This window comes from Nesoenas mayeri, assembly GCF_963082525.1.
Source record: "Nesoenas mayeri genome assembly, chromosome: 28".
Classification (NCBI taxonomy): Eukaryota; Metazoa; Chordata; class Aves; order Columbiformes; family Columbidae; genus Nesoenas; species Nesoenas mayeri.
Window position 1 is genome coordinate 2600351 of NC_137558.1, and position 10469 is coordinate 2610819.

General features: G+C 70.0%; 1 protein-coding gene across 1 annotated transcript; it reads right to left on the reverse strand.

Annotated features, from left to right (window-relative positions):
- Window positions 1–6229: 6229 nt before the first annotated feature.
- Window positions 6230–10018, reverse strand: PRKAG1 (protein kinase AMP-activated non-catalytic subunit gamma 1). Its single transcript, XM_080360719.1, has 12 exons — window positions 9931–10018; window positions 9736–9802; window positions 8660–8763; window positions 8365–8446; window positions 8233–8291; window positions 8090–8135; window positions 7897–7951; window positions 7682–7808; window positions 7222–7387; window positions 7074–7111; window positions 6807–6953; window positions 6230–6724 (listed from the first exon to the last, which is right to left on the reverse strand). The coding sequence occupies exons 1-12, from the start codon at window positions 9934–9936 to the stop codon at window positions 6626–6628; spliced, it is 996 nt and encodes a 331-aa protein (XP_080216845.1). The 5' UTR covers window positions 9937–10018; the 3' UTR covers window positions 6230–6625.
- Window positions 10019–10469: the final 451 nt, after the last annotated feature.

Sequence of the window (10469 nt, forward strand, 5' to 3'; positions counted from 1 at the left end):
ACAGGGCATGAAAATAGCCTGTTTTCCTGCGGTAGCGAGGCAGGAATATAGATAATGACATTCTTATAAGTCACCTCTGTTACTCAGCTTTTCCTGCCCGCTGGTGACCGCGGGTACCTCGGGCAGTCGCGACCCTCGGGCGGGCAGGGGCACCCCGGGTGCGGGGCGGGCACCGGGCTGCGGGGTGCAGACCTCTCCGGCTTGAACAAATACGCCCGGGCGCTGGAAATAGCTGCTGTGACAGCGGCGGGGCCGTCTGAGGGACAGGGACAGGGATAGGGTGGACCTGTCCCGTGCCAGCCCGTCACATCTGGGAAGCTGGGTAACAGCTGGATGGCGGCCGCAAGCTGGGACTGCTGCGGGCTGGGCCCCCACGGCAGGGCTGGAGAACTGGGGGGGCTCTGCCCACAGGTGTGGGACAGAGGGACAGGACAGCACATGGAAGTGCAGGACAGAGGGACAGAGCCATGCCCAGAGGTGTGGGGCAGAGGGACAGGATGGCACACAGAAGTGCAGGACAGAGGGGCAGTGTCATTCCTAGAGGTGCAGGACAGAGGGACAGGACAGGACAGTATCCAGAGTTGCAGGAGAGAGGGACGGGATGACACACAGAAGTGCAGGACAGAGGGACAGAGCCATGCCCAGAGGTGTGGGGCAGAGGGACAGGACAGTGCCCAAAGGTGCAGGACAGAAGGACAGGATGGCACACAGAAGTGCAGGACAGAGGGATGGTGTCATTCCTAGAGGTGCAGGACAGAGGGACAGGATGGTGCATGGAAGTGCAGGAGAGAGGGATGGTGTTATTCCCAGACGTGCAGGACAGAAGGACAGGACAGGACAGTACCCAGAGTTGCAGGACAGAGGGACCGGATGGCACACAGAAGTGCAGGACAAAGGGACAGTGTCATTCCTAGAGGTGCAGGACAGAGGGACAGGATGGCACACAGAAGTCCAGGACAAAGGGACAGTGTCGTTCCTAGAGGTGCAGGACAGAGGGACAGGATGGCACACAGAAGTGCAGGACAAAGGGACAGTGTCATCCCTAGAGGTGCAGGACAGAGGGACAGGATGGCACACAGAAGTGCAGGACAGAGGGACAGGGTCGTTTCCAGCTGCGCAGGACAGAGGGCCGGTGCAGGACAGCGGTGCAGGACAGAAGGACAGGACAGTGCCCAGGGGTGCAGGACAGAGGGACAGAGCCATGTCCGGCTGCACAGACTGCCCGGTGGCCCCGCCGCACCTCCGGGACTGTCCCCATCCCGTGAAGCGCCGGCAGCATCGCAGCCCCGGCCCGGCTCCCCTCGCCCACATCCCACCAGCGCCCGGCTTGTCCGGCCGCCCCCCCCGGCCCTCGCATTCCTCCGGCGCGGGGCCAGCGCGCCCAGCAACCGTGGCAGGGCTGGCCTCTAATCCCCGGGCATGCCAGCCCCGGGGGGACCGTCGCCGTCACCCACTCCCCGATAGGTGACCAATGCCCGAGACGAACAATTAGGGACAAAGCCGGAGCCGCCGGGGGCTAACGCCGGACTTCACGGGTGCCTTGTGCGGCATTCGGCGAGTTTAATGAATTGTCCATCACTCCTTTCAGCTCCGCTCGCCCGGGCTGGATTAATCTGAGAAGCCGCAGTGGGGAAGGAGCCGCTAAGCCTGTATTTATTACTCTGCCATTGTAACTAATTGAGGTAATTATCTGTGACTCCAACCCCGCGCAACAATGCCGCATTCACCGCACCCCCTTCCCGCCGGCTCCTCTGCGCGGCCTGGGAGAACCGGCACCGTGCGGCCACCGTGCGGGGCGCGGGCCGGGGCTGGGCGGCCACCGCGCTGCGGGGACACGGCTGGCGCAGGGACGTGGCGCGGCCGTGGTGGGACCGGAGCCACCGCTCCGTGGGGCCGCGGCCGATCCTGCTGGCACACGCGGGTCGTGGCACGGCCAGCGCCGCTTGCACGCGTGGGTCACGGCTCTCTGGGGACGCCGTTAGCACCGGCACATCCAAGGCCAGGGCTTCCTGGGGACACCAGCGGCACACGGGTGACCACACCTCTCTGGGGACACCGCCAGCACCGATGACACACGGGTCACGGTTCTCTGGGAACACCGGGTCCATCCCCGGGTCCTGGTTGGGACCCGCAGGGGCAGCGCCATGTGCGGGGCAGGGTCCCCCCGTGTCTCCGCAGCACCCAGACCCCGGTCCGCCTCGGTTCCCCCCGGTTCCCCCGGTCCGGTCGGTCACCGGCTGCCCGGCGACATCTGGCGGCCGCGGGCGGGACCGCGCCCCGGTCCGAGGATACCGGTACCGTGCGGGACGCCGGTCCCAGGCGTGGGGACCCCCGCGGGGACCCCGGGCTGCGGCGGGTTCCGGGAGCCGGGGGGGGCCGGGGGGGGCCGGGGGGGTGCCGGGGGGGCGGCGCTGGCGCCAGCGCAGCCCGAATTAGAAGGTGATTTTTCTCGGCGGGGAGCGGGAGGGGTTTGGGCAGAGCTGAGCCCACGGAAAGGGCCGCGTCACCTTCCCCCGCGTCTGGGACACCCCGGGCCACACCGGGCAGCGTGCCCGCCCGTGCCGAGCTGTGCTGAGCTGTACTGAGCCGTATCGAGCTGAGCTGAGCTCTACTGAGTCGTGCCGAGCTGAGCTGAGCCTCACCAAACTGACACAGGCCATGCTGAGCCATTCTGAGCCGTGCCAAGCCATGCCATGCTGCACTGGGCTAATACGGGCTGTGCTGAGCTGTACTGAACCGTGCCAAGCTGTGCCGAGCTTCATCAAACTGATAAAGGCCGTTCTGAGCTGTGCCAAGCCATGCCATGCTGTACTGGGCTAACACGGGCTGTGTCGAGCTGTGCCGGGCTGGGTCGTGCCGTAGTTCTGGGCTGTGCCAAGTTGTTATGGGCTAGTCCAGGCTTTGCTGGGCTGCGCTGAGCTGTGCCAGGCTGTGTTGTGCCATGCCAAGCTGTGCTTGGCTGTTCCAAACCGCAGCAGGTGGCGCTGAGCTGTGCTGGGTCACACCAAGACGTGCCGGGCCGCACCGAGCTGCACTAAGTGGTGCCAGACTGCACCAAGCTGTGCTGTACTGTGCCAGGCTGTGCCATGCCAGGCCATCCCGTGCCATGCCAGGCCATCCCGTGCCCTGCCAGGCCACGTCAAGCAGTGCCGAGCCGTGCCAAGCACCGGGGCAGGACCGTGGCTGCAATCGGTGGGTTGGGGTCTCTGACGTGGCTCAGTCAGACCCAGGTGCGAGACCCCAGCGCTGTGTCGAGCACCTGAGGCCACACAGCAGGATGGCGGACGTGTGGGGTGACATGGCCTTGGGGCTGCCCCACGAGTGGCCCCCCCCTGGGGCGCAGGAGGGCCCGGACGCCTGGGTCCCCCACTGCGCCAGCTGCCCCTGTGCTGTGACCTCCCGGCCAGTGTCACCGCGATAATGACAGGGTCGCGCAGGGGGGCGGGGGAGGAGCTGGTTTTAAATAACGTGCAAATTGGACACATTATTTGTGCGGTTTCCTCTGGCCACGGGGATCCTCCCCCCACACACAGGGTGACTAAGAGGTGGTGGCCATCGCGGGGGACGGTCCCCCTGGTGACTCACCCGGGGTCCCCCCCCGGCCGTGACGTGAGGCCGGTGGCCACGGGCCAGCCCCCCTGTGCTCACCTACTCATTATGGGGGACCCGGGGGGGCCGGCACGTCCCACCCCCGCTGTGACGCGCTGCGGTGCCCACCGGGACACCCGGGACCTCCCGCTGCCCCAGCACCGTGCAGGGGGGTGTCGAGGTGCCGGGGTCCTCGCTGGGGAGGGGGAGTCACAGGCGGGGGTGCAGGGGACAGTGGGGAGGGGGCTGGGGAGGGTGATGGGCCCCCCCACCACGCACACACAAGGTGGGGGAGGCGGCACACGGGGTCCCGCAGCCTTTATTGGGGTCAGCCCCCCGGAGCCCCGCCCTCCGATAGCCACACCCTCCCAAGCCCCGCCCCACTCGTGCCACACCCCACGAAGCCCCGCCCCTCAGGCTCGGGCGGGGCTGGCGGTGCTCGGGGGGGCCCCGGTGCTCTCCAGGCTGCTGCTGCTGCTGCTGTAGGGGGCGCTTTCCCGGCAGTGCCGCCGCCAGGGCCCCCCCGCGCCCCCCTCGGCCTCCGAGTCGGAGTCGGGCGCCGTGTGGCGGCGGATGCGGGACACGGCCTCACGCAGCGCCTGGGCGTACAGCGCCGGCCGCCGCGGGGGGGGCCGCGCACGGGGACCCGCGCAGCCACCCGGGCTCCGCCAGGGACTGTGGGGGCTGCCGGGGGGGTCCCGGGGGGGTGAGGGTGCTGCCGGGGGGATGGCAGCCCCTTGAGGCACAGGGGGGCTGCCCGGGGGCGTGCTGGGCGCCGGGGACCCCCCAGCGTAGCGGACCTGCTGCCGCTGGGGGGGGGACACGTACTGCGCCCGGACCACCACGCGGGTGGCGTCGATGAGGACGTGCCCCCCCGTTCCCCGCCGCCCTCTGCCGCGCCCCGGGACCCGCTCCCGGCCGCCCACCGCCCGGGGCAGCGTCTGGCTGTGGCGGGGGGTGCTGGGCCCCCCCGGGGACGGCTGCGTCCCCCGGGGCCGCCGGTGTCCGGCCTCGGTGGCCGCCCGGGGCAGCGTGTGGCTCCAGCCGCCCGGCACGGCCCTGCGGCCCCGGGGTGCCGGGGGGGGGCTGTGCCGGGCCCGGGGGGGCCGGAGCTGCAGGGTGCGGTGGGGAGCGTCATAGGCGGGGGGTGAGATGTAGGGGGGCGGCCGCCCATGGCGGGTGTGGGCCGCCTGCACCCGCTGCATGTGAACCTCGTAGCTGGGGGGGCCCGGCCGGCACCCCGGCGCTGGGGGATTGGGGGCACACGGGGGGTGCCGGTCCCAGGGGCTGCTGCCCCCCGACCCCTTGGGTCGCCCCGGGGCGCAGCGGGTGGGGGGTGCCCGGGTTTGGGTCTTGTGCCCCGGGTGGGGCGGGATGGCGAAGTCCGGCAGGCGGTGGGGGGGAGCGAGGGGCACCGGGGACCAGGGGGGGGCCAGCTCTGCCACGAAGCGCTTCTCCAGGTACCTGCAAGATAGAGAGGGGGGTGTGAGGGCACGAGGGCCGGGGGGCTGTCCAGGTGGGGGCCGGGGCGTGGGACGGACCCCCCAACCCTGCCCCATCCCCACTCACGCGTACTCCCCGGCGATGCGGCGGTAGGTCCAGGGGGGCGGGGGGGGGCACCCTGCGGCCATGCCGGTGCCCGGGCTGCAACACGCCACCGTGTCAATCTCCACCAGCAACAGCTTGGTTCGCTCACAGATCCGCAGCTGCCCCGCGCCCCGCTCTGCGCCCCCCAGCATGGCCCCGGGGCGCCGGGGGGTCCCCACCGCCACGCGCTCACCGGCGCCTCGGCGCAGCCACGCGCCCGCCCGCACACGCGCAGCCACCGCCGCACGTGGGGCCGTGGGGACCCCCGCGCCCTGCCCGGTGCCACCGCCAGGCCGGCGGCCGTGGGGCTCGGTGACCCCTGGGGTGGCCCCGGCGGCCGGGAGCCCAGCACACCGTGGGGACCCCACCGGCCGTCCCGGGGTGTCGTTCCCCCCCGGGATCCCTTCCCCCCCTGTGACTATTGAGCTGACGCCGGTTTTGGCACCGCACGCTGCAGCCCACGCGGGCTCCGAGCGGAGCTTAGCAACCCTCCGGCGGCGGCATGGCAACGGCAGCGGCACCAGCCCCTCAACGGGCATCAGGTCTCCCGCGCCCCCCCAGCCCCACAGGCACCCGTCCCGGCTCTCACCTCTCACCGCCGCACCGGAGCCTGTGCCGGACCCCAGCGCTTGTGGCAGCTGGTGGCAGCGGGGGCCACATCCCGGCCTCCCCCCCGGCCCGGAATGTGCTGCGCTCAGCATGGCTGGGCCTTGTGCCTTCTCCGAGAGGCACCGGCAGTGGACCCAGGCGTCCGGGCTGCCGGTGACCCCCCGCAGCACCCCCCGGCATCACAGCCCCTGCCCGACACCCCCCGCTCACCAACCAGAGGGTCCCCGTGTCCCGCCGGGTCCCCGTCCTGTCCCCAATCCCGGCCTTTTAGCAAAGCCACAGGCGGAACAAACAGGGATCTAGGGTCTGGGCGAGCTCAGCAGATTCCCATCTCACAGCGGGGGGCAGAACAAACCCCCTCTCCGGGCACCCCCTCCCTTGGCACCAGCGGCCAGTGCCCCCGCGCACGCAGTGGCAAGACCGGGTTTGTGGCAGGTTTGTGTTTATTCGCCATTTCTCTCTGTGTACAAAGCGGTGACGGATGTGGATATGGCCCCTCGGGGGGGGCAGGATTGGGCCGGACCGAGCTCAGGGAGGGGGGTGATTAAAACCGAGCTCAGTGAAACCTCGTGCGCGGGACGAGGCTCCATGCAGGGATCAGCCCCAGCCAGGGCGGCTACACCGTCCCTGCACCCCAGGGGTGCCCCCCGCCCCCACCAGCCCGGCTTTGGGGTGCAGAGTGCGGCGTGGGGGGAGCTGCTCACGCTGGAGGTTATTGCTGGACACTGCTGGTGAGTGGGGGCCCTGCCCCTGTCGTCCCCGCCGGCTCAGGGGACACGGCGAGAAGGGGCAGGAGAGGAGGGGGGGGCACCGAGAGGGGCTGAGTCCCCCCCCAGCCGCCTCAGAGGCCCTGCGGGAGGACCAGGGCCTGCAGGATGTCCGAGAGAGACACGATGCCCTTGACCACGTCGCTCTCGTCCACCACCACCAGCCGGTGAACCTGCGCGGGGACAGGGAGGAGCTGAGGCCACCGTGGGGACCCCAGCCCCCCCGCCCGTCACTGCCGCCCCGGGGGGGGTTACCTCGGCCTCCACCAGGCGGTTGATGATGGTTTCCAGAGTCTCATGCTTGTAACACTTGAGGACGCCCTCGAAGTAGTGGGAGCGGTGCTGCAGCGCCCGCGTCACCGTCACGTCCAGGTTGTTGTAGGTCTTCTCAGCTGCCAGGTTCTGGGGCAGGGACAGGGGCTGGGGACAGGGCCGAGACCCCCACAGCCCCCCCCACCCCTCAGGGCCCCCCCAGCACGGGCTCTGCCCCCTCCCCGCCTCCACAGCCCCTCCAGTACTCACGATAACGTCGAATTTGGAATAGATATCCACCACCCGCCCTGGGGAGGGAAAGGGCTGTGAGAGCCGCCCGTGGTCACACCAGAGGGATGTGGACCTGGTTTGGGGACACCTGGCACGCACTGTGCCCAGTGCCGGGCCCCGTCCTTACCCGAATCATCCACAACGGGCAGAGCGGAGACGCGGTGCTGCACGAAGATGCCCAGGGCCACGTAGATGGGGGTGCTGGTGCGCACCACGGCGATGTTGCTGTAGGTGCCGATCTGCAGCTCCTCCAGCGTCTTGACCATGAACTCAGGCTTGGGGACCTCTGCTATCTGCAGGGGACGGGGAGGGGGACAGTGCTGACGCTGGTTCGGCTGCCGCGCCCCGGGCCCCGCTGCGCTGCCGGCTCCGGACCCTGCGGCGTGTGGGGGGGCCTGGGCCACGGTCCTGGGGGTGAAAACAGAGAGTGCTGGGTGCAGAGCAGGGTTTGGGGGACCCCTGGGGAGAGGACAGGCTGCGAGGTCCATGCAGCGTCCTGGGGACCCCCCAGCACCCAAAACGCAGCGTGAGGCATCGAAGCTGCCTCCGGCCCGGCCGAGCACGTCCTGGGCAGGGACGGGACTTACAAAGAGCTTGAGGAACTTGAGGATGCGTTTGTGGGTGAGGATGTAGAGCGTGTTCCCCGAGTCGGGGTCGATGACGGGCAGACGATGGATCTTATTCCGGATCAGGGAGGAGACGGCGTCGAAGAGGCTGCGGGGCAGAGGGAGAGCGGGAATCGGGGTTCACCCACACCCCGGCACCGCCGCAGCCGCGTCCCCTCCCCGCAGCACCTGGGTACCTGGCGTTGGGGGAGATGCAGACCAGCGGCTTGAAGGAGTCCTGCAGGTAAACCTCTGCGGGGAGAGGGGACGGTGAGGGGACACTGAGGGGACCGGCAGCGCCGTGGGCACACGGGGTGTGGAGCTGGGGGGCTCCAGGCACCCCGGGCAGGTCTGGGATGGCGGGAGGCGGGGGGCAACGACCCCGCTCACCTCTCCATGTCTCTATTTTGTGCTCCTCCAGCTCGTAGATCTGCACCTGGGCACAGGAGACAAACGGGATCAGCCGGCGCGGGGGAGGGTCAACCGGAGCCGGGTCCCCGCGGGGTCGCGCCGCGCAGCCCCCCCGTCCTCACCATGGGAGACTTGTAGTAGCGGTGCAGGATGTTGATGAAGTCGGTGATGGTCAGCATGCCTGGGGGGGTCGGCAGGGTGAGGTCCCCACGGCACCCCCGAGATCCCGCCAGCCCCCCCGGCCCCTCGCTCACCCACGAAGCTTTGCTTCTTGCTGTCCCACAGCGGGGCAGCCCGCACGCCGTTGGTGACGAGCGCGAAGAAAGCCTTCTTCACCTGCGGGGGGGGCGCGGGGGTGTCACGGGAGGGACGGGGCACCCCGTGGGGGACCCCGCAAAGCCATGTCCCTCCACGCGGGTTTGCAAGAGCTTCACAGGGAAGGTGAGGAGCCCTGAGACTCCGAACCCGCATCCTGGTCCCAGTTAAGGCTCCAGGCCCCAGGCTGGTCCCCATCCTGCACCCCCAGCCCCCAAACCTGCCCCCCCAAACCTGCAGGGAAGTGTCAAAGACGACCAGTTTGGAGCTGGTGGGGATCAGGTCGTAGCAGCGATGGGACTTCATGAAGGTGGTGTAGGCGCCGTGATGGGTCTCCCCTGCGGACGGGCAGCATGAGGCGCCTGCCGGCAGTGAGGGGACACCCCAAACCCTGCGACACCCCAAACCCCAGGACCCAAAACACCCCAAAGGCCAGGGCACCCCAAATCCTGGGACATCCATCCCAGGGCTCGGGGATGCCTCAAACCTTGGGATGCTCCCAGGCTCCAGGGCACCCCAAAGCCCAGGGCACCCCAAAGCCCATAGCACACCAAGCCCTGGGACACCCCAAATCCCAGGACACCCCAAACCCCGGGACACCCCAAAGCCCATAGCACACCAAGCCCTGGGACACCCACCCCAGGGCTCCAGCAAGCTCCAATCCCCAGGACACCCCAAACCTTGGAACACCCCAAACCCCAGGACACCCCAAACCCCGGAACACCCCAAAGCCCATAGCGCACCAAGCCCTGGGACACCCCAAAGCCCATAGCGCACCAAAGCCCATAGCGCACCAAAGCCCTGAGACACCCCAAACCCCGGAACACCCCAAAGCCCATGGTGCACCAAGCCCTGGGACACCCCAAATCCTGGGACACCCCAAAGCCCATAGCGCACCAAACCCTGGGACACCCCAAACCGCGGGACACCCCAAAGCCCATGGTGCACCAAGCCCTGGGACACCCCAAAGCCCAGGACACCCCAAAGCCCATGGTGCACCAAGCCCCGGGACACCCCAAACCCCGGGACACCCCAAAGCCCATAGTGCACCAAGCCCCGGGACACCCCAAACCCCGGGACACCCCAAAGCCCATAGTGCACCAAGCCCCGGGACACCCCAAACCCTGGGACACCCCAAAGCCCATAGCGCACCAAACCGCGGGACACCCCAAAGCCCGGGACACCCCAAAGCCCGGGACAGTCCCCCTGGGCTCCCAGGACAGGGACTCCCGAGGCCACCGCCGGTCCCAGGACACCCGAACCTCCGCAGCACCTCCCAGGCCCGGCCCCCCCGCCGCTCCCGGGATCACCTTCCAGCCCCGGGGGGCTCCGCTCCGCCGGGCTCTCAGCGGCCGGGCCGGGCCCGGGGCCGGGCTCCTGCGACAGAGACGGGCCGGGCCGGGTCGGGTCGGGTCGGGTCGCGACCCCCGATCCCCCCCGGCCCCCCTTCCTGCCCGCTCCCCCAGGTCGCCCGTCCCCGCTGTCACCCCCAGCCCCACCGTCACCTCCATGGCCCCCACTCCGTCCCGCCGCTGCCACCCGACTTCCGCCCGGCGCTTGGCACCGACTTCCGCCAGCACTTCCCACGTGATCGGAAAGCGCTCGCCCCACGTGAGCCGTGACCGCCGGGCGAACTTTCCCCCTCCCGCCGGGTCACGGACACGACGCGTCCCCGGGGACGGGACCGGGACAGCGGGGGGGGTGACACCGCCCCGGGGAGCGGGCACGGCGGGGACCCCCCGAGCGGCAGCGACCCCACGGCAGCGCGGGGACACGGCGGGACACGGACGCGGGGGGACACGGACACGGCGGGACACGGACACGGCGGGGACACGGACACGGGGGGACACGGCGGGACACGGACGCGGCGGGACACGGACGCGGAGGGACACGGCGGGACACGGACGCGGGGGGACACGGACGCGGGGGGACACGGCGGGACACGGACACGGCGGGACACGGACGCGGCGGGACACGGACACGGCGGGACACGGACACGGGGGGACACGGACGCGGGGGGACACGGACGCGGGGGGACACGGAC

Coding starts and splice junctions, on each gene's coding strand:
- PRKAG1 (XM_080360719.1), bottom strand. Junction 8,764..9,735: donor GAGCCCCCCGGGGCTGGAAG/GTGATCCCGGGA, acceptor GCCCGTCCGCAG/GGGAGACCCATCACGGCGCC. Junction 7,952..8,089: donor CAAAATAGAGACATGGAGAG/GTGAGCGGGGTC, acceptor CTCTCCCCGCAG/AGGTTTACCTGCAGGACTCC.